The sequence below is a fragment of the Balaenoptera borealis genome (genome assembly GCF_965194805.1).
Source record: "Balaenoptera borealis genome assembly, chromosome: 9".
Taxonomy (NCBI): Eukaryota; Metazoa; Chordata; class Mammalia; order Artiodactyla; family Balaenopteridae; genus Balaenoptera; species Balaenoptera borealis.
This window is the reverse complement of record NC_138873.1, coordinates 110309439-110333680: the sequence shown is the minus strand read 5'-3', so window position 1 is coordinate 110333680 and position 24242 is coordinate 110309439. Positions and strand designations below refer to the sequence as shown.

General features: G+C 39.0%; 1 protein-coding gene across 10 annotated transcripts in view; it reads right to left on the bottom strand.

Moving 5' to 3' along the window:
* Positions 1-24242, bottom strand: part of RIMS1 (regulating synaptic membrane exocytosis 1) — a 467002-nt gene that overhangs the window by 206661 nt on the left and 236099 nt on the right. For all 10 annotated transcript variants that reach the window (XM_082404981.1, XM_082404982.1, XM_082404992.1 and 7 more), the window contains exons 4-5: positions 7959-8299; positions 3508-4370 (exon numbers count right to left, since the gene is read on the bottom strand). In XM_082404981.1, the coding sequence (XP_082261107.1) occupies positions 3508-4370; positions 7959-8299 (1204 nt within the window). The remainder of the gene's footprint in view (positions 1-3507; positions 4371-7958; positions 8300-24242) is intronic.

The window sequence follows — 24242 nt, the reverse complement described above, 5'->3', positions numbered from 1 at the left end:
AGAGGTGCTTAGGTCACAAGGGTGAAGCCCTCAGGAATGGGATTAGTGGTCTTATAAAAGAGACCCCCCAGAGCTCCCCAGCCCCTTCCCCCATGTGAGGGCGCAGCACGAAGGTGCTGACTTCACCTGAGTCAGGAAGAGGGCCTTCACCAGAACAAGACCATGCTGGAGCCTGGACCTTAGACTTCCCAGCCTCTGGGACTGTGAGAAATTAAAGTTCTGTTGTGTATAAGCTACCTAGTCTGTGGGCTTTTGTTATAGCAGCCCAAACAGATTAAGAGAGCCAGGCACGTGTTAAATATTTACTTTATACATGTAACTGATAGCGCGAACAAGCAAATGCACGGGATATAGGTGAAATGCAGCTTTTCTCTCCCACTGCTCTTGATATTTACTCCATGGGGATAACCTTCCCTGACCCTGAAGGTCACAGCACAGCATCCGTTCTCTCCTGGGAAGACATCTCTTCCCCTGGTCACTCTTCGTATAAGAAGAGTGATCAGGGAAATTCACCGGAGCCTGTAAGATATAAAACGGGTTCTTTTACCTCTTCCTTGTATATTTACACGTGGGTGGCGATCTCAGCTTCACCGCAGTATTAGATCTATGGCGGACATGCCACAGGCACAGCAGGAGGGGAAGAATGCTAGCTTAGCATCCTGTTATAGACGCATGAGCTCATTCAAACCGCTCAGTAACCTGACCAAGTAGCAACTCTTATCTCCACTGTGCCAATGAGAACATGGAGACTTAAGGAGGTTAAAAAACTTGTGCAGGGTCACAGGGTGCTGGAGATGATCATGGCTGGTCCCCAAGGGAGCCCTTAGTTGTCAATGGTGGGGCTTGGCAGTAAAGTCATTAATAAATATTACAGATGGTAGAATTTCTAACGAAGGCTGAAATAGGAAAATGTCTATGCTACATTCATAGACATTCAGAATGAGATTATTTATAAATGAAGAGAAAACAGGGCAGTCTGTATCAGATGATGGTTCCTACGTTTCCGGAGGGGAAGACTGAACCCCAGCTTCAGAGGTGTATAAACCCCAAGCGGTCACCCAAGTGCCCGGAATGAGAATTCCCAAGAAAGGGAGACAGTGGCTAGAGGCAGTACACTCTTCACATCACACCAGCCCCATCTCTCCACTCACCCACACCACCAGTCATGTTTCTTTCATAATCTGTTGTCACCGTGAATAATTTTGAATTTCAATTCTAATTCCATGTGTCTTGTGATTTATTACACATATTCAAGAGGAGCTGGTGTAGACCCTTCCTTTAAGGAGTGGGAAAATACACGTATATAACTATACCTATACCATCCCCATCGGGGGTTATCTGCACACCCATTAAGCATATCCACTTACATTTTTACTTCACACTTACCTTACGACTTAAGGGGAAAATATACGTGTTCACAAAACAATACTAAGGCATGAAAGGCAGCGAGAAGCTACTCACCGTCTGACTTTTAAAAAACCTATAGACCATATGCAACTTACAAACGTCAGTGATGAGAAGGGGAGATGAAAAAAACCAAACTCACCCCAGACACGCATGCATTCCAAAGACAGCTATTTCCACTTGAGTTGCAGTAATAATAGCGAGAGAGTGAGCTTTCTTAATTGTTCCCAAATATAGTATAAGATTGTTGGGGGATATATATGTGTGTACATATATATATACACACACACACATATATATAGAAAGAAAGAGACAGAAAAACAGAACAGAACGGAGGGAGAGAGGGTGGAACCACATGCACACAGTTTGCAGGCAGAGAAGATGAGGAAGTGATTCTCTTTATAAAACATAATATTAACTGTGTAATTTACCGATTCTAAAGCAAGCCAAAGACTGTAAAAATAGTCAGTCATCTCAACATATGAGTTCGTTAAGAAAAACACCAAGAACCCCAGCACTACAACACAGACAATAACCACAACCACTGAATTTACTGCTGTGACCAGTTTAAATCTAAGTGAACAGCAGCAAAATGAGGAGAATCTTCAAAACAAACGTGTGATTTTAACGTTAAGTTGAAGTATTTTCTAGACCAGTGCTACTTAAAGGCATTTTCTGGAATGATCGCTCTTGAGCACTAGTGGGAGTGGGGAATTGAATTTTTAATTTTATTTAATTAATTTAAATACCTACATATAGCTATGGTATTGTACAGTGCAGGTTTAGACAGAAAAAAAAAAGTCAGCCCATCACGAAATGTTCCAAAATCTTTTGGACTGTAATAGGTAAAATGAAATCTGTACTCCAAAGTCACTACCAAAACACGATATATAACATCTGCATGATAGAAACTTTGTAACTTGTTCACAAATTGTAAGAAAGATTCATCTGAAACTTGAAAAACGCTACCTCTGTGACTGGAGCATTACACCACTTAAGTGTAAAAGAAGGTACACGTCCTTTTGTCAGCCAAATAAACCCACCCCGCAGGGGCTTCCCTGGTGGCGCAGCGGTTGAGAATCCGCCTGCCAATGCAGGGGACACGGGTTCGAGCCCTGGTCTGGGAAGATCCCACATGCCGCGGAGCAACTAGGCCCGTGAGCCACAACTACTGAGCCTGCGCGTCTGGAGCCTGTGCTCCGCAACAAGAGAGGCCGCGACAGTGAGAGGCCCGCGCACCGCGATGAAGAGTGGCCCCCGCTCTCTGCAACTAGAGAAAGCCCTCTCACAGAAACGAAGACCCAACACAGCCAAAAATAAATAAATAAATAATTTAAAAACCCACCCCCGAATAATAACTTAAAAACACAAGACTGTGTACTGAATTTCCCCGAATGACAGCAACCAAAATCATGAAGAATTCTTGTAACCCCAATCTGGCGCATGTGGTTAACGTTTTTTAAATCCCACTTCCGAAAAAAAAAAAGAAAGAAAAAAAATATATATATATATAAAGGGCAACCTTCCATCCACTGCGAGGCTGGCCGGAGCATTCCAGGTCCCACTTTTCTCCCCCACTTTTATTGAGACATAATTGACACATAGGTCCGTGGAAGTTTAAGGTGGACCCCTAACGACTTGACATACATAGAATGCCAAACTTGACTACCACAGTAAGTTTAACTAAATCCATGCCCTCATCCACTTACAAAAAAAATTTTCTTGTGACGAAAACTTTCAGGATTTACTTTCTCAGCGGTTTCTAATATACCGTAGAGCAGCGATAGCTACAGTCACAGTCACCCTGTTAGACATTACCAGCCGCGCTTCTAAATCCTGCACGCGCGCACCTGCCATCCCGTCACACGCGCCCCCGAGCCTCCCGCTCGCGCTTCGGATCCCGGCACACACGCCCCCAGGCCCGCACGCGCGCCTCGGATCCCGGTACACGCGCCCCCAGCTCCGCGCGCTCACCTTGGATCCCGGTACACGCGCCCCCAGCTCCGCGCGCTCACCTGGGATCCCGGTACACGCGCCCCCAGCTCCGCGCGCTCACCTCGGATCCCCACACCCGCGCTTCCAGGCCCGCGCGGCGCCGCTCACCCTTCTCGCTGACGCTCTCGCTCTCCAGCTCCACGTCCTCGCAGCTCGTGTACTCCGGCGTGGACACGCCCTCCTCCTCCGAGCTGCTCACCGACATCTGGCGCCGCTTGCCGCCCCTCTTGGCGCGATGCGGCTTGGGCGGAGACGGCCGCACGGACTCGGACTGGTCGGAGCTGAGCGAGTCGTTGCGCAGCATGGTCTCCACCTTCTCGCGCTTGGCCTTGCGCACGAGGACGGCCGCGCCGGGGTCCAGGCGGCTCTGCTTCCGGAGCGGCTCCGGGGCCCTGGGCTCCGGGGCGTCGGCGGGGCCCGGGCCGGGCCGGGGCGCCGGCGGGCTGGGCTCGGCGAGCGGCTGGGCGCCCGGCGCCCGGGCCTCCGCGGTCCTCTCGGCCGAGTAGGCGCGCGGCGAGGCGGGCGGCGAGCCCCGGGCGGCGTTGGGCGCGCGCGGGCCGGGCCTGCCCTCGGGCCCAGCTGCCGCCTCGGTGCGCGGCAGGGCCACGTCGCTGTGGCGCCGCTCGTGCCTGGCGCGGGACACCCGCGCGTGCATGCGCATCTGCTGCTCCTCGGGCGGCGGCTTGACCGGGTACCGCGCCAGGTTCGGGTCGCTGCGGTACCGGGTCTGGTACTCCTCCTCCTTCCTCTGCTTCTCGGCCTCCACCGCCGGGCCGTTCTCGCGTTTCTCTGGCACGTCGGGGTAGTCCTGGGACCGGCCTTTCTCGAGCCTTCGGCTTTCCCGCCTTTCCTTGCGCTCCCGTTCTTCCGTGGGCCCCTCCGCGGGCTGCGCAGAGGACCTGGGCGCGCGTTTCCGCTCGCCCTTCGGGGCGCCTTTGCCATTCTGCTCGGCGAGCCCCGGGGTCTTCTTCCTGTGATGCACAAAGGAACGTCGAGAAGGATAGCAGTGTGTAAAACTCAAGGCGAAGACCAGACCCCAGAAGCATCCTTGGAAATAATTATTTATACTTCGATGTCTAATTAAAAAGCGAGGTGATAAAAGAACTACATCAAACCTGTATATCTGAGTAGCTTTCTAAATAAGGCTCCTTTGCCTCACAGCATATTCTGGGCCTTAACAACTGGCTTTCAGATTTTAAATTCTCTATAAATTAACTACATCATTTTAAAAATCAATAAATTAATTCAGTAAATGAACAAGTTTTATGAACCTTTGTGAATCAAAGACTTTAAAATGTTCTCGATAAAAATAATATAGGTAATAATCGAGGAGCAAACGGTAATACATATCAGTTCAAAACGAAATATATACATGATATATATTTGGGCAACATGTATTAACAATCTCTTATTATAACTGAAACTTTTAAAGAAACGCGAATCCAAGTGTGCCCGTTTCAGAAATCAACTCTAACAGCACTTCTTCAATAGTAGAACGAAAGTACTTTTTATGAGATTATGTGCACCCCACCACTCTTTAGGGAGACGGTTAGGAAAAATAAATGGCTGAACCTTAGCCTTCATTTTACCTTCCCCAGGCAAATATAATAGAAATCTTGAAATTTTTGAAATAATTGTTCATTTTTCCTCCCTCCCCCCATCCCTGGCCTTCTCCCTCATTTCAGAAAACAGTCCAAAATGTATAGCACAGGGAACTGTATTCAATAACCTGTAATAAACTCTAATGGAAAAGAATGTGAAAAAAGAAACCCGTTTTGTGTCCTACTTTTCTCTCCATCCTCTGGGAGGCACTGGCAAGGATAAAGTAACAGAAGAGGGTTTGGCAGTCTGAATCTTTAAGCTGTACTGTTTAAGATACCCCTTCCAGCCCTTCTCTACACTGGAGTTCATCTGATTTAGGAAAGTTCCAGCATCGACCCCAGAAGTTACAAAAAGGGGATACCTCAGCTAAGCATTCAGGCACTTTATGCTGTACTATGCAACTAAAATGGGGGGCAACCAAGGCTCTTTTTGGAATCCCGAGGTCCATAGAGAGGGCTTTCTGGAGAGAACATTGTTTGATTGGAAGTCCAAAAGCAGACTTCATGAACAAAATTTGAGAATAATATACAAGATGGGAAAAAGTAGGGCAGTTTCTATTGTGGTTTTCCAAAGTAGTAGTTGTTAAGCTGTGGGGTCAGTTTGAGGAGGGTCTGGTGATGATGGAAAGAAAGGGCAAAGGGTTTCCAGTGGCACAAAAAAGCAAAATAGAAGCATGGCCGATGCTGCTTGAGGCATTTAGATCACTCGGCCCTTTGAAGTGGAAGGGGTTTTCAGGGAGGGAGAAATTGCAAACGTAGCACTGCTGTTTTCCAGTGTAAGGGGTCTACTGTGAATACAGTCCATCATTATCAAATAGAGTTTTCATAAGAGTGATGAATGCACTGCAAACTTTTAGTAGCTCATTAAGGCATTGCTGTGCTTGTTGGAAGTTTCTATTGAGTCAGTTTACTTTTTTTTTTTTCTGAAATGCTGATAAATGACACTTACCTTGCAGAGTTTGTGTGAGGATTAAAGGAGACACCATTTGTGAAAATGCTTTATGAAAAGATAGAGTGTTATGCAAATGGGACTTCTCCAGTTTCTCTGATTCTTTGCTTCGCTGAATAGGCCTTTTCTTACCTCTACCTTAATTGTTCCATTCCCACTAGCTCCTGAGGAGTGTACAAAATAGGATCAAGAGTTCTTCAGTAGTTTAAACAGACGGCCATTCCTTCTGTCTTCCTTCTCTCTCCGAAGCAGGCCAACCCTGACTGGTACCTGGCTCTCCTTGCCTTTTCCTCCAACCCCACGTCCTCATTGTTTTCTTAAGTATTTATATAATCAGAAAGGCTATTTGCCCTTATCAGTCTTTTTCAAATTGCATCAGAAAGCCTCTTCCTGGTCCTTACTCTTAAATTCTTTGTAATTTTTCACCCTCTATCAGAGACAGGACTCATATTTTCTCTTTAGAAATTTTACAGCCCCAAATTCTTCCTCTTCTTTAAAGGAGATCATTTTTTCTGAGCAATCCTGAACTGCCCCTTCGATATCTTCATCTCCCCTTAACTCATAACAGTTTGTCAGCAGTTCTGGGAGTCCTGCCATCACTGAGGTGGCTCTTGTATCCTTCCTGTCATGGCCTTTCCTGTTCCGTCTGCCCACCACACATTTCCTGGGTGTCCTATAAACCTTAATTCAGAAGACACTCCTCTTTCCTGTGGCTCCCAAAGCACTCGTGTTTGTATTTTCTAGCTCTGATCGCATCACCTTCCTGGGCCAGTTCACTGCCTGGGGCTCTGTCTTCTCTCAGAGATGGTGTGGTCTCTTCCCCAGGATCTGTGAGAAAAGGGACCCTGTACGAAGCATCTTTATGCCCTCTGGCTCCTGGCAGTGTTCACTGATGGTAAACACACGGCGGCTACTGGCTGCCTTCACTGGAGGCCACCCAAGGGCCAGCTGCTGAGCACATGTACTTATTCAGCCCCTGCAAGGTGCCTGTGACCCCTCGTGGCAGAGCCAGGCCTGGAATCCAGACCTGTTCAGCTTTGAAGTCTTTGATCTTAACTGTGTGGGTTTTGTTTGAAAAAGATAGCAGAAGACTTCCTTGGATCCTACCCTCCCACCCAGTGGAATAAATAAGGGTCACACAGACAAAAAGCAGCCACGCCTGGTGCTAACCGTCAGGGCCCCCAAACTCACAGCCTCGGGAAGAAAAGGGCCACGTCCTCCACGTCAGCACTGTCGCCTAGTGCACAGCGTCCTGTCTGGTCGTAAAGCCACTGTTTTGAATGAATGACTCAATCGACAAATTGAAATAAATAATCTGATCATGTTAGCCCAGGCTTACAATCCTCCGAGGCTTTCCATTATTTCTAAGATAAAGTCTATGAAATTTAACCTGGCTAAAAGGCCCAGTGTGACCTGGGCACTCAGACCTTACCAGTCACCTCTTCCCCACTCGCTCCCCCTCTCTGCCACTCACCCTGTAGCCCATAGCATCTTTTGGGTTGTCCCACCGGCCTTGTTCCTTCCGGCCAGGTGCCAGCACCCTTACCTGGAGCACCCTTCCCACCCTTCACCTGGCTCATCTCTAGTCACCTTGAAAGTTCAGCGTAAAAGAAATGTCCTCTAGGAAGGCTTTGCTGATGCACCCACACACCCTCCAGTGGGTCAGTTCCCCACCCTCTTCTCTCAGAGCACACTTTCAACTACAGGACTCACTCAAACAGAAAATAAATGGTCCAAGAGCTGTTCTCAGTTCAGGGTTGGAAGTTAGTAGTGCAGGTGAGTGACTGAGTCAGATGACTTGTTTACATCCGTGCATGAAAGACAAGCTTCTCAGCAAAGGTCTCCTAAGGAAGGATACGTTCTAGACAGAGACAGCCCAGGCCCAATGTTGCCTTCCTCACGGGCCTGAGAAGTACCCCTTCCACATATCCTAGCAGTTAAATTCTTGCAGATGGCTTTGCTCTCCATCTAAGACTTTGCCTTTTGCTTAAGGGCTGATGGCCTCTTACCTGTCTCTGGGAGGCTCACTTCTGGACCTGAAAGAAACCTGCTTCTGCTCAGGCCTCCCGCCTTGCTGCAAGGGCTCGGTCCCCTTGCTCCTGTCGGGCGGCACGCCGTGGGGAACCTGGTCCTGGGAAGAGGCAGCGGCTGTGCTCAGGGGGGTCTGAGACCTAGATCGCTCCTGCAGCCGGGATTTCTTTTCTCTCGGGGCCTCAGAACCAGCGCCTGTAGCTGTATCGCTGAGGGTTCCATCCTGACTTGGCTGCTGAGGGCCGCTTCCGAAGAACCACGCCCCAGATTTGGTTAAGATTTCTTGTTGCTTTCGACACAAATTGCATACCCACATCACCTATTTGAAGAAGAGAGAACGATATAAATTTTCTGTGCTATTTGGAAATTATTTATTTTCATCACACTAAAATATCCCTTAAGGAAGAAAGAATGGCTGTCATCTTTATATTTATCCTTGTACATTTCTCATGAAAATGATCTTTGCACAGGTCACCGTCAAGTATATGAATGCCTGGACTGAGAATTATCTGAAATCATAGACTTCTGGTAACCAGGACAGAGTTTTGCTTGGCATTTATAACACTATGATTCTGAGTTGCATATTACCACATATCCATCACATTTTGAATGACTGACTTTGAAGTTTCATTTAAAATAGCTTAGTAAAAATGGTCTAAGCAGGGTAGTCGATTGATTAGAAAAATGTTGTAGGGCACCATAGAATTAATATTTATGTACGTAAACCTCAGTCTGTCATAGGATTTAGAGGGATCTATCTTCTCAAAAACCATCCATTATTAAAATCAATATGACAAGATATTCACGTGGAACAAACAAGGAAAGGTAGGCACAAAAGAAAAGGTCAGGCTGTATATTCTCTCTAGTTTACCAGCAACCAACTAACCTCAGCTAGAAGAGCTATTTCGGAGCCATCATTTGGAAACACATCTGCTGATAACTTATAAGATGTTATCACCACTTAAAGTAAATCTGTATAGCTGCTCTCCTCGTGGTGACACTTACAACGAATGTAATAATGGGGACAATCATGGTAACAGAGATAATGAATAATACAATAATAACAGCAACGCCCGCCTCAGTGACTTTTCTTGGATCGCACTTCAGTTTTTCCTTTGCATTTCAGAAACAGCACCTCCAGGAAAGGCTGATTACCAAACTCTAGGTCCTCATTTTCACTAATACTGACTCAGTCAACAATTGTGCAAACATATCACGTAAGGATGAATAAATCCTAGACACATTAAGTGAGAAACAATATAAAAGAGGAAAAGAAGAAGCATTGTTTAGTTGGCAAAAAGAAGAAAATGTACTACTGAAAACATTCAGACGGATACAAAGAAAACTAACATTTGCTATTGTTTACAAGACAAAATAAAAGCTAAAGTGAGAATAAGAAAAAGGCGGAGAAAAAATATTTTTAAAAAGGAAAATATTGCAGATGAACTGTTAAGAACTGCTCCCTTCCAAGCAAGGAAATTCAAATGAATTTTGAAAACTAAGACCAGCAGAGATATTTGCTATAAAATGTTTACGATTGATTATGCTTAACTCATTCCTCTACACTTCCTCGGGTTATGAAACGAAGACAACTTGGTCCACAAAAGCAGTTAATTATAGCATCTGCACAATGTATTAGATCACAGACTTCCCATTTAACAAGATGAACAATGCATTGTATACGCCTGTATCAGAATACAGGATCTATGGAATGGAACTTCAATTTAACATGCTTGCCAAATATGGCTATACTGTGCACAATGTATTAACACCACCATCTCTTAGATGTCATTAATAAGGTCCCTCAGAAGTCCTGATTGATTGAAAGTGGACGTATCAAAGATGGCGATACCCTAGGACCAGAACTTCCATCAACAGTGACACTGAGTCTCCTCCGCCCAGACCCTGGATGGGGACAGGTGATGTGCTTCCTCTTTGGCTGCCTCTTTGGTTGACAAGACAGTGATGAGAAGGTCTGAATTCACGGAGTTCAAGGAGATTGGTATGAAACTTTGACTATTTTACAGAAACTAAGTAGACATTAAATTTTTATTTATTACACTAAGAATAAGTAAAATACTACTCATTATCAAATGAGGTCCTTTTCTACAAAAATATTAAAGCATATTTAGGATAAATATGAATTTCCTTCAAAACCATACAGAACACAACAAAATTTACAATTATTACAAAAGTTCCAAAATGGAATTAAGCTGAATAAAGAGGCAGAAAAAAGCAGAAGATATGCACATCTGCATATTTTCTAGAAAGTTGTTATCACAATCTTAGCTTGATTGTTTCACATTTAAGTGCTATAAAAATGGATCAATAGAAAGTAATTGCCAGATTTGTGCAGGTTCCATGTTTTGAATATGTTACAAGTTTTGAATATGTGCTACAGGATTGATAAAAGCAAACAAAATATAGTTATTATTTATTTTAATAAGTTAAAATTGCAATTAAATTGTAATTAAATTAAATTAAATTTTAGTTAAATTTTACAATTCACTTAATTTCATTTTTAATTTATTCAAAAGGTTACAATTAGTAGTTAAGTAGAAGCAGCTGTTTTAATTAATACATTTAATATTATTCATTTTAAATCTCTGATATTTCATGAATTTTTGTAGAATTTTAACACTTAGGAAAACTATTGTTTAATTCCAAATTTTCCTATGTATTATTTTTTTGTGCACCGTAATATTTTTAGATTTGTATTTAAAAATTAATTATAAGTGTGCTCAACCTATCTGCCAATTTGAAAGCAAAATTAACTGTAAAAAAGTTAAAATATTTTTATTGAAATACTATCTCCCACTATCCATTATTAGTCATATAAATTAGTCTTGCCACAAAGTTTACAAATGAAAAAGAAATTGCTTATATGAGATGTAAAAAAATATATGAGATTACAATAGAATATTAGTCATACCTTTCAACACATTTCGTATCAAACATTGCAGACATGTATAAAAATGAGCTAATTCGTTGCTGAGAAACAACACAGTTATGTGTGTGAGATAGGTTTCCACTGTCTCATAGTAGATGAGATAGTGGAAAATAGCTGATGACAGAGGAGATGAAAATGAGTGAGTTCTCTTTGGTGCTTGTTTTGATGTGTGTGTGTGTGTGTGTGTGTGTCTGTGTGTGTATGTCTGTGTGTGTGTGTGTGTGTGTGTTTCTCCTAGTCTTTTGTTATTGTTGTTGCTATTTCATAGGTTTATTTTTTCCTTTTGGAATTTTATTAAATACATAATATGGATTTCTGAAATATAAAATATGATATAAATTGCTTCTTTTTAAAGAGTAAAGCACCCCAATCCCACTGTCCCACTATTAAGATTTCAGTTTAGTTTTTCTATGCAAATTTAAAACAAATTCCACTGTAACTTGGCATTCTATTTACTCACTTAATATTACAGCATAAATATTTCTATGGATTCTAAATGTTTCTAAAACATTTTAATATTACAAAATATTCTATAGACACTGTATACCATTAGTCTAACCCTTAAACTGCTTACATTCTTTCACATTAATACAGCACTCTGCAGTAAAAAAGTGTTGATCAAACTGTTTTCCTATTTAAAGTCATTTATTTTTTAGGATGTATCAGAAAAATCAAATTACTGGGTAAAATTTTAGAGTGCTTTTAAGGTTCTTCTGCTACAAGCACTATACAATAGTTTAGGATTCTTTGTCTATTTTGCAAAATAGCCTCCCAAAAGGGTTTTGACAAATTGTAACCAAAAACCTGACAATATCAGCTCTGGATTTTAAGATCTGATGATTTAATAAGCCCCCAGACCGTGTACTCTCACTCTCATCAATGTTTCAGATTTAAGATAACATTATGAGATCTCACCTAAATAATAGCCAAAAGGCATCTAAGAAAGTCATAACTGTCCATTCAAAAACACCTCCACATAAGCACATACAAGCACACCCTAAGAAGTCCCAATCAACCTTTCTAATGCCTTGTTTTTGTCTTTGTGCCTTTTTCCCCCTATGGATAGTTAATAAATCATTAAAAAAAAAATACAAAACCTAGAGCATTAAAGAGAAAGGCCAAGATAAATGTGAAGGAGAACTGATTTTGGAAAAGTAAGAGATAATTCCAAGAATAGAAAAGAAAACTTAAAATGGTCTCTAATTAGTGTTCAGATACCAGAACAAAAAGAGCTCTTGAAAAACAATACTAAGATTGTCAACAACAAAAAACGAATTTCAAAGAAGGAATTTATTAAAAAGTCCAGAGATAAAAAAATATGAGACAAAGTCCAGCTAGTTCCAAAAGAGAGAACAGAACATAGCGGAGAATGAATTTCGCAAAAATAATAGGAGGCAAATTCCCAGAGTGGAAAAAGTCACTGCATTTTAACAAAAAGAATGGAAAAAGAAACCACAAAGAGACAACATTGCTATAAAATTTCAATACACCAAAGATAAAGAGAAGATCCTAAAAACTTCCAGAAAGAAAAAGTCAGATCCCTTTCAACTAGAATAGATCAGATTTCTCATCAGCAATATTGAATGTTTGAAGACAGGGAGAAATACCTTCAATGTTTTTGGGGAAAACATTGGAGCCTGCAATTCTATAGATAAGCAATTCATCAATCAAGTGTAAAAGCAGTAAGCAGTATTTTCAGCATTTGGAAGAACTTGGAAAATTTACCACTCACATAGCCTTCCTTAGCAAAACAAAGTCTTCCAAGAAAGAGGAGGAAATGGGATCTAAGAGCAAATGGTCTTTTGCAGAAAGAGCAGTTAAGGGAAGTCCCAGCATGAACAGCCCCTTCTGGAAGCTTAAAAAGAATCTTGGAGCAATAGTGCTTTGTGACCACCTAGAGGGGTGGGATAGGGAGGGTGGGAGGGAGATGCAAGAGGGAGGAGATATGGGGATATATGCATATGTATAGCTGATTCACTTTGTTATACAGCAGAAACTAACACACCATTGTAAAGCAATTATACTCCAATAAAGATGTTAAAAAAAACAAAACAAAACTTGGAGCAAGAGGATGAGGCTCCTGGAATGGGGATTTCAGGAGTGAGAATAAAATATCTGAGAAAACAACAGCAACCGCAACAAAGGACCTCATGGAATGCACAGTGTAGTTTACATAAAGAAACTTAGCTGGCTAAAAGAAGAACCCATTTGCATCTGAAGGTAGGAACACTCTTCACCAAGTGGAACAATGTATTGCCCCCTAGAATATCATGCATAATCTAAGCCCACCACTCAGCTCTATGGTGGATAAGAACTGTATTATTTCAAGTTGCAGATGTGCCTGGTGGAGGAAATGAACTAATGATTAGGTGGAAGGACAGAGGGGTGTCTAAATGAACCTTATCCTCTGTCACAGCAAAAGTATACGGCTGGGAGCAGCAGCGTTTACTAGCCCTGAACTTAGATGCTCAGTTGTACTTTGTCTCTCATGAATAGACTTGCAGTTGGGAAAGAATATACTTGCAGAGGATTCTTATTTTTGATATTGATATAATGCTTTCTTCTTTTTATTTCATTTTTATCCACATATACATAGTCACATAGACAGGTATATGCGGTTTGATGTCTAGTGGTATATTTACCTCTCAACTATACTCATAATATATGATTAAAAGTAGACTGGCATACCATGATCATTTACTGCCATTTATTGATAATTTTATCCCTTCTGTTCATTTCAATTTTACTAATGAGAATGAACGTTTTTCCCAGTGTTTTCCAGATGTTCATTAGGATATTAACTGCCCCAGCCTTTTGCGTCTTTATCAATTAAATTAATACTATTTTCCTACCCGTTTTAATTGATTTAGCTCTTTGAGAGAAAGAGTTTTCATATTGTTACTTGTCATTTCAATTATTTTTCTCTTTGTCAATAAAATGGTTTTTCATTTTATACAGTCTAATCTATTGTGCTCTTCCTTGGCAATTCTTCTGTTGTACTTTAGCCCAGAAAATGCTTTGATAAATATTCGCTTTTATTTTTATTGACTATTAATACTTTTGAACATTTTACAATTAACTCCTTGGTCCCTCAGAATTTACTCTGATATGTGACAAGAGATAGGGATCTAAAGTGGTTTTTTTTTTCCCTCATAGCTAACTATCTCAACATGATTTACTGGATAATCCTTCGTCACATGGCAGACCTTCAAAGAAGACTATGTGTCTAGAGTTAAACAGCACAGGTTCTAATCTCAGATCCACCACTTATTTGCTATTTACTCAGGCCCCCTCCCTGAATCAGTGCCGTCATCAGTAAACTGAGGATACTAACAGCTCCTAACTCACTGAGATGTTTTGGGCATTAATGACATAATTTATCTGAATTGGTCAGCACAGAGCCTGACAGAGAGTAAGTGCTTATGAGGCACTAATAACATGATAATGCCTAATTATTACTAATAACTAATCATTAACCATCATCATCACTTTACTAATCATACATATAAAATCTTTTAGGGGCTTTCAGCTGCATACAAAGCCAGCGAGATAAATTTTGTTCCTACAGAGATACAGACGTATAAATGTGAATGTAATTCAACCACATCAGCTGCATTACATTATACAGTTCCTACACCTTGAGATGCTTTCACACAGGCTGTCTGATGGTGTGTCTCTCATTGCTCTTGTCTGTGGAAAAGTCAAACATTTTTCTTATCTTGATTCTGTGTAGGTCACAGCATGTCATTGAACACTGAACACGATGAAAAGAACAGAACTGGGGGTGGACTGTCCCACCTTCCTGCTCTGGTAATGAGGAAGTCACACCATCTCTCTATGTTTCAGTTCACTCATTCGTAAAATAGGGAAAATAATAGTAATGTCGATTTCACAGGCTCTGTCAGGATTAAGTGAGTGAGAGAATATATGCAACCGTGTTTAGCACACAGAAAGCGCTCAGTACATATACAAAAACTCACTGAAGACATGTCTTCAATTAAATTAAATTATTCTTTATTTTCTGTATGAAGTGCCATACTCTGCACAGATTTCTGATTTAAACAAATATTTCTGTTATGTGCTAGGCATTGTTGTAGGCTCTGGGGATATATCAGTGAACAAAATGACAAAAATCTTGCCTGTGGAGTTTCTGTTCCAGTGAAGAAAACAGACAAAAACAGAACAAAATAGTAAATATACGAGGCGTGCTGGATAGTGAGAAGTGCTGTGGAAAAAATAAGGACAGGCGTTCTGTGTGTCAGTGAGTGGGGTTCACCTTCAAACTGGCTGGTCAGGGAACATTTCACTGAGAGAGGGTATCTGAGTATGTCAGGCTGTAAGAACAGCAAGTGAAGAAGATTTTGAAGACGGGTATGCCTGCTGGTTTCAAGGAACAGCTGGGGCCGAGGCAGTGAGGTTGGGGTGGTGTTGTGGGTTCAGAAAGCAACAGGGGTCAGACTGAGTAGGTCTTCGTGAGTCACAGCATAGACTTTCACTTTCACGATGAGAGTGATGGAAGCTCTTGGAAGGTTTTTTTTTTTTAAGTAGAGGGAAGGATTGATTGATTGATTGATTGATTGATTTACTCTTGGAAGGTTTTGAGCAGAGAAACGACCTAACGTGTTTTATGCTTTAATATGATCCTTCTAGCCACTGTGTTGAGAATCAAATGCAGGAGCTCAGTTGCAGAATCTTTTTGAATTGAATTCTAATACTGCTCTTTTTGCTCTCTTTAGGCTCATCTTTGCCAGATATGTTTTCTAACCCCTGTAGTTTATCTTTTTGTGTCATTTTGTTGGCGGTGCATCTCTTCATATACAGCCCAGGACCGAGTTGTATTTATTTATCTAGTCTTTGTGTTTCAGTAGCATCCAAACATGCACTATCTTTATTTTCTATGTCCTGACTCATATTTTTTTCTGGCATTCAGTAACTTTATTGACATTTAATAAATTGTGGCAACTATTATTGTTGTAACCTTAATTTAAGGAGCAGAAACTTATCTGTTGTTCGCAAGGAAAGTATCGAGGTACTATGCGTGAGAATTCACAAGTAAGTTCAAATTTATTGTTTCTACTGACAGAAAGTGTATAAAGTCTCATAAAATATTCTACTGTGAGTAAAATGACTCCTATTTTAGATACTACCTGGTCAATAGATAGCTGGCATTATGGAAATTCACAGGTAATATTAAAGTACTTTTTATTTTATTGGTTTATAACACTATATAAGTTTTGTGTGTACAGTATTATATTTTGACTTCTGTATACATGACTGCATGCTCACCACCAAGGATTTAGTGTCCATGTGTCACCATAGAATTGACCCCCTAACCCCCTTTCCCTCTGGTAACCAATACTTGTTCTCTGTACCTTTAGGCTTCTTTTTGTTTGGTTTGTTCATTTATTTTGTTTGTTTCTTCGATTTATATTGCACTTGTGAGTGAAATCATATGTTATTTGTCTTTCTTCATCTGACTTATTTCACTTAGTATAATGCCTTCAAGGTCAATCCGTGTAGTCATGAATGGCAAAATTTCATCTTTTTAAATGAATGAGTAATATTCTATTCTATATACACAAAACACATCTCCTTTATACATTCTTCTGTTGACAGGCACTTAGGTTTTTTCCATATCTTGACTATTGTAAATAATGCTATGATGAACATAAGGGTGCCTGTATTTTTTCAAATTAGTGTTTTGTTTTGTAATCTTTGAATAAATGCTCAGAAGTGGAATAGCTGGATCATGTAGTAGTTCTAGTCTTAATTTTGGGGGGAACCGCTATACTGTTCTCCACAGTGGCTGCACCAATTACATTCTCACCAGCAATGCATGAGGGTTCCCTTTTCTCCACATCCTTTGATTTCTTTTTTGACCCAGTAGTTGTTCAGTAGCATGTTGTTCAGTTTGCACATTTCTGTGATTTTCCAGCTTTCTTCTTGTAGTTGATCTCTAGTTTCATAACTCTGTGATAAGAAAAGATTCTGGATATAATTTCAATCTTCTTAAATTTATTGGGACTTGTTTTGTGTCCCAAAATATGCTCTATCCTTAAGAATGTTCCTTGTGTGCATGAAAGGAATGTGTATTCTGTTGCATTTGGATGGAATGTTCTGTATAAATCTATGAAGTTCATCCTGTCTAATGTTTCATTTTAGGCCTCTGTCTCCTTGTTAACTTTCTATCTGGATGATCTATCCGTTGAGGTAATGGTGATCCTATACTAGGTGCATATATACTAATCATAGTTATGTCTTCTTGATGAAATGTCCCCTTTATCCTTATGTAATGTCCATCTTTGTCTCTAGTTACAATTTTTTGGCTTGAAGACTGTTTTCTCTGGTATAAGTATGTCTACCTCCACTTTCTTTTGGCTGCTATTTGCTTAGCATATCATGTTTCATCCATTCTCTTTGAGCTTATGTTTGTCTTTAGAGCTATAGTTCAATCTTGTTTTTTAATCCATCCAGCCACTCTGTGTCTTCTGACTGGTGAATTCAATCCATTTATATTTAAGGTGATTATGATATGAGAACTTAGTATTGCCATTTTATTTTTTCCTTTCTGTTTGCTCTATATCTCCATTGATTCTTTTTCTTTCTGTTTTTGTCTGCCATTTTAATTTGGTGATTTTCTATGATTTTTTTTTCAGTTTCCCCTTTTTTAGTGTTTTCTCTCTCTGCTCTGGATTTATGTTTTGTGGTTACCATGAGATTTCTATAAAACATCTCATAGATAAAGACGTCCTTTTTCTACTGATAGCATCTCATTTTCATTTGCCTATATGGATCTCATCCTTTTCTTCTTCCCCTTTTATGTTTTTGTTGTCTCAAAGTATCCCATTTTATGTTGTAAGTTTGTTACCAAATTGAAGTAGCTATAATTATATTTATCGCTTTTTTCCCTTTAAACTTTATGCTATAATTAATTGCTCAACAACATATTCTGATATAGAGTTGTAATTTTCTGATTTTGTCTGTCGATTTATCACCTTACTCAAAGTTTTGTGTACTTTTGCTTTTTCCTTTCAGGTAGAAGAGCTCCTTCCAGCATCTCTTGTAAAGCACGTCTAGTGGTGATGAACTCCTTCAGCTTCTGTTTGTCTGGGAAAGCCTTTATTTCTCCTTCATAAGGGTACCTTTATGAAGAGTAACTTTCCTGGATAGAGTATTCTTGGCTGACAGTTTTTAGCTTTCAGTATTTTGAGAATGTCATTCCACTCTGTCTTGGCCTATAGAGTTTCTGTTGAGAAATCTGCTGTAGCCTAAGGGCAGGTTTCTTTGTAGGTGACGATCATTTTTTCCCTGGCTGTTTTAAAATTCTTTCTTTGTCATTGACTTTCAATAGTTTTAATATAATGTGCCTTGGAAAAGGTCTTTTTGCATTGAGATAATTAGTTGTTCTCTTAGATTCATGGACTTGTACATCCAGTTCCTTCCCCAGATTTGGGAAGTTCTTAGCTATTATTTCTTTAAGTAAACTCTCTGCTCCTGTCTTTCTTTATTCTCCTTCTGGGATACCCATTATCCTAATGTTGCACTTCCTAATAGAGTTGGATAGTCTTGCAGAATTTCTCCTTTTTTTAAAATCTTAATTCTCTTTCTTCTTCTACACATATCATTTCTAGATTTCAATCTTTCAGCTCGCTAATTCTTCCATCTGGTCTGCTCTATTTCCAATGCTTTTAATGCATTCTTTATCTCCTTTATTGAGGTCTTCAGCTCCCAAATTTCTGTTTGGTTCTTTTTTAGAGTTTCAATCTCTTTGGTAAAGTATTCTTTCTGTTTGTGAATTTTATCCCTAAACCCATGGAGCTGCCTGAGTTCTTGCTCTTCTGCATCTCTTCCTCCAACGGGCTCCATGAGAGATCACAACTCCTTTAACAAAATATTTTTGAAGCTTATACAATAAATGGGTATTTGTTTAATAAGTTATATTCATGCCTCCTAGATTAACACAGTATTTGCATTATAAAACATGAAAAATATACATTTAAATGAATGAGATAAAATATAATAGAATTTGAATTTTATATTGTACCCAAATAAAATTAGAAAACACTAACAAAAACTCTGGGAATAGCCTAATTTTGGAAATTAAGCAACAAGTATCTAAATATGCGAAGGTCAAAGAATAAATCACAACAGAAATTAAAATGTTTGTTTTGATCTGAATGATAATAAAATACAACTTATTAAAATTTCTGAGACATGGCTAAAGTACTTTTTAGAAAATTATAGCTTTAAACACTCCATTCCAAAAGAAACAATTATAAAATCAATGATCTAAGTTTTCACATTAAAACAGACAAAATTAATAAAATTAATTAACAAGAATAATGAAATATAGAATAAAGAAGATAACAATAGAGATTAGAGCGGAAATCAGTTAAATATAAAATTTAAAACTCAATAAAACCCAGATAAGATCAATGAAATCAGAAACTGGGTTATGATATCTCTTATATGTGGAATCTTAAAAAAAAATGATACAAATGAACTTATTCACAAAACAGAAACAGACTCACAGACTTAGAGAATGAACTTATAGTTTCCAGGGGGGAAGGGTGAGGGCAAGGGATAGAGTGGGAGTTTGGGATTAACATGTACACACTGCTATATTTAAAACAGATAGCCAACAAGGACCTACTGTATAGCACTGGGAACTCTGCTCAATACTCTGTAATAATCTAAATGGGAAAAGAATTTGAAAAATAGTAGAAAAAATTTTAAAAATAAATTTAAAAATTAAATTAAAATAAAAAAGAAAAGCTGTAACATTCATTTCAGGGACCAGCTTCTATTTCAAATGTGTCTAAATGGAGAGCTATGCATTTAAAATGTGGACTATTTTCATGTAAGGGAAACAAAATAAATTGCACTGAGACCCACTTAAGCACTTAAAAAAAAATAAAAGAAACTGGCTTTTTGGAGGGACTAATAAAACTGATGAACATCCCACTTGACTGATTAAGAAAAATAACAGAAAATAGAATTACCAAAAGAGGGGACAGCACCACAGATCCTAGACTCATTAAAAAGATAAATAAGGGAATATTATGAACAACTTTATGCCAATAAGTTAATTAACATGGATTAGAGAAATTCCATTAAAATTCAAACTACCAAAACTGACACAGGAAGAAATAGAAAACATCAATTGCCCCATAACTAATAAAGAGGTTGAATTCATAATTAAAAGACAATGTACAATGAAAATGTCAAAACCAGATATCTTTACTGGAAAATTCTTTTAAACATATTTAAAGATATCAAAATGATATCAATATAACATGGACTTTTTTTTACTAACAAAGAGGAAGATTGACCACTTCCACTTCTGAACTCCTTTTATCAGGTCAGCTTAGCCTTGAAGCTAAATTCCTGATACAAGAAAACCTTCCTGTAGGAAAATAAAGTTAAAAACCATTATCCCTCAAAAACATAGAAGCAAAAAGATTTAAGAAAAAGTTTATCAAATATACAGGAAACCTACCACTAACAGAACATTTATTGTGAAAGTCAAATGTTTTCTACCTAAGATCGACAGCAAAGCAAGGATTTCTGTTCTCAACACCACTATTAACCATTGTAATAGAGATCATAGCAAATACAATAAGGCAAAAAGAAATAAAATATAAATTTTGGAAAGGAAAAAGTAAACGTATCCTTATGTACAGAAGTCATAATAGTATATATAGGAATTCCTAAAGAATCTACAAAACACTGCTGGAACTAATATCTTGTAGCAGGACACGAATTCAATATACAAAAATAAATTTTAATCCTTAAGGATAAATTTAGCAACTATATGCATAAAAGCTCTACACTAAAATTTATAAAACATTGTTGAGAAAAAATTTTTGAAGACTGCTGTGGACTGGACTGTGTCCTCCCCCTCCCCCCCCCATTCATATGTTGTAGTCCTAACCCCTAACATGACTGTATGTGAAGATAGGGGCCTGTAAGAATGAGATCATGGGGGAGACCCTGATCCAAAAAGACTAGGATTAATGTCCATATAAGAAGAAAGAGATGAGAGCTTTCCCCCCTGCTCCTGCCTGTGGAAGAACAGAGGGAAGGCCAGGTGGGGACACAGAAAGAAAGTGGTTGTCTCAAAGCCAGGAAGAGAGCTTTCACCAGACCCTGACCCTGCTGACACCTTACCTTTGGACTTCTCAGCCTCATGATAAATAAATGTCTGTTGCTTAAGCCACCCAGTCTATGGTAGTTTGTTATGATAGTTCAAGCAGACTAATAAATGGAGACATATATCACATTTAATTATTGAAAAATTCTGCCTTGTTAAGATGCTATTTCTCCCAAATAAGAAGCATGAGTGGGAGACCAGAAGTAAGCAGAGAGAAGTTTGGGTGTTTTTTTCCTCCAGTAGTTTAGACAGTGACTTCATCCCTCTATAGCTCCCCTTGGATGGCCCCTCATTATACTGCCCTCCCAGGATCCAATAGCACCATTTCTTCCCCAACTACTCTAGACCTAGATGTGTTCATGGCTTTCCAGCTTCAAACCAGCTCAGTCTCTGATTGGATGAAAGCAATCTGCCTCTACCCTTACTTCCTGGAAGAAGCAAAAGTACTTGATTTTGATGTAGTATAACATCACAAAATCCTCAAATTACATCGTATGTTTTTTATGAAAAGTCTAAAGCATCCATCCAAAAATTACTACATATACCAGGAGGCAACACCACATGAAGAGAGACAGAAAGAGATGAAGACAGAGAGACAGGGGCAGGTAGAGAGAAAGAGGAAGAAGGAGAGAGAAACACGTAATGGAAACAGACCCGCAGGAGATCCAAATACTGCAGTTATAAGACAGATATTCCAATATGGTGTTTAATATGTTCAGTAAGTTAGATGACAAGATGAAGAATCTAAACAGAGAATCAGAAATTATACAAGAAGCAAATGAAAATTCTAGAACTGAAAAAGAGTGAACTTAAATAATTAAGACCTCAGTAGATTGGTAGCCTTTCAAATTAGAAAAAATAGAAAATAGGATTAGTGAACTCAAATTAGCATAAAATATGCAGGCTGATGTAGGGAGAAGAAAAAATATTGAATTATAAAATAAGGATGATCATAAGAGAGATATGAACCATGGTAAGAAGGTTTAGCATGTGTGTAATTGGAGTCCTAGAAGGAGAGAATATAAAGTATGGAGCAGAAGCAATCCTTGAGGCCATGATTTTCCAAAACTAGCTGCTATGGACCGAATGACTGTGTTCCCTCTGTATTCATTTGTTGAAGCCCTAATCCCTAATGTGATTGTATTTGGAGGTGGGTACCTTGATTTTGAACTTCCCAGTCTCCAGACTGTGAGAAATGAATGGCTGTTGTTTAAGCAACCCTGTCCATGGTATTTTGTTGTAACAGCCAGAATTGACTAAGACACCAATGAAAGACATAATGCCACAGAGTCAAGAACTGCTGCAAACCCTAAGCAGAATAAAGACAAAGAAAACAACACCTAAGTACATCAGAATACAACTATAGAAAACCAAAGACAAACTTTTTTAAACAGTCAGAGAAAAAAAGAAACATTATTTTCAAAGGAGAAACCATAAGATTGATAACTGACCTCTCAATAGAAGAGTCAGAAAACAGTACAGTTATATTTTGGTGATGAAGGAAAACAAATGCCAAATGGAATTCTATAAAAGTGGAACATGTCCTTTAAAAATTAAGCCATTCTTCTTTTTTCTTTTCTTTTCTTTTTGGTCTGCTGCAGGAAGGAGGGATCTTAGTTCCCCGACCAGGGATTGAACCCATGCCCCCTGCAGTAGAAGTGTGCAGTTCTAACCACTGGACCATCAGGGAATTCCCCAAAATAAAGCCATTCTGATTCTAATAAAATGCGAATGTATTACCAGCTGAAGCACAGAAAAGGAAATACTAAGGAGAGGTTTTTAGAAGGAGAAGTATACCAGATAGAAACCAAAATACGGGAAAGAATGGAGAGCAACAATTGGTAAATCTAAATAAATATTTATGGCAAGCAAGAATCATTTAAAATATTTATCTTAAAATAAATCTCAATAATAGCATAAATGTGGAGTCGATATATTACATTAATGTGGTATAAGGTCCTTGTATTTTCCAGGAAGTGGTAAATATATTAATAAACATTAAGCATTAATAATATAATAATAATATTTGTGGATAACAAATAAAGAATGGTAAAATAATGTATTACTAACAAGCTAATGGAAGAATAGAAAGCTAAATATAATTAATTCAAAAGTAAGTAATAATGGGGTAAAGAGAAAATACAAAGGAAGAGGGTAAAGTTAACAGTACCACAACATAGAATGTAAACAAATTAATGTTCCAGTTGAAAGAAGAAAATCATCAGACTGGATTTTGTAAACAACCTAACCCAACTACTTGCTAGTTAGAAGAGATATTCCTTGAATATAAGGATACAGACAGATTAAATGAAGAGAAAGTAAAAGAAGTTTCATGCAAACAATGACCAGGAGAGAGCTAGTGTCGTTATACTAATACCAGACAAAGTAGACTTGATATAAGAAATCCTACTATAGATAAAAAGGCACATTTCATTATAGTAAAAGATTAATCCATCCAAAGACACTAATCTCTAATTTTATATGTATTAGCAATATAGTCTCAACATATGAAGCATAACTTGACTAATGAAGAAAAATAGGCAAATCTCAAGTATAATGAGAGAAATAAACACATCGCTAAGTAACTGACAGAACACGCAGAATAAAAATCAGTAAGGGTATAAAAAGTTGAACGAAATTTGACCTCACCAATACATACAAGCAGAAGTGTGCTCATTAACTGCAGAATCACAAATGTGCAAATGCGTAGGTCTAAAAATGCTCTATATACTTAATGCAATCTTCTCCCCAGCACACAAAAAAATCCCACCAAGTTTTTCTGGAAATGCATAAGGTGATTCTAAAATTATTGTAGAATGCTAAAGGTCAAGAACAACCAAGAAAATCATGAAGAAGAAAAATTTCAGATTTAGACTCTTCTTACTCCATTATCCCAAATATCAGGTGACTGCTTTTTTTAAAGCATCAGTGTCATCAGGCCAATTGCACAGTTATTTCTTTATTAGGCAGATGATTCTTATCTATTAAAAAAGTTAGTATAAGATGCCTATAGTGCAAGCCCTGACAACTGTTTTTAAATTTTTTACAATGAAAATGCCCGACTTAAGCTTTGATTACTGAGGCATCCACTTCAAAAATGGCAGTCTCAAATAAACACCTAGCCAGGCACAACACAACATAAAAGAGCCAGGCCACCTC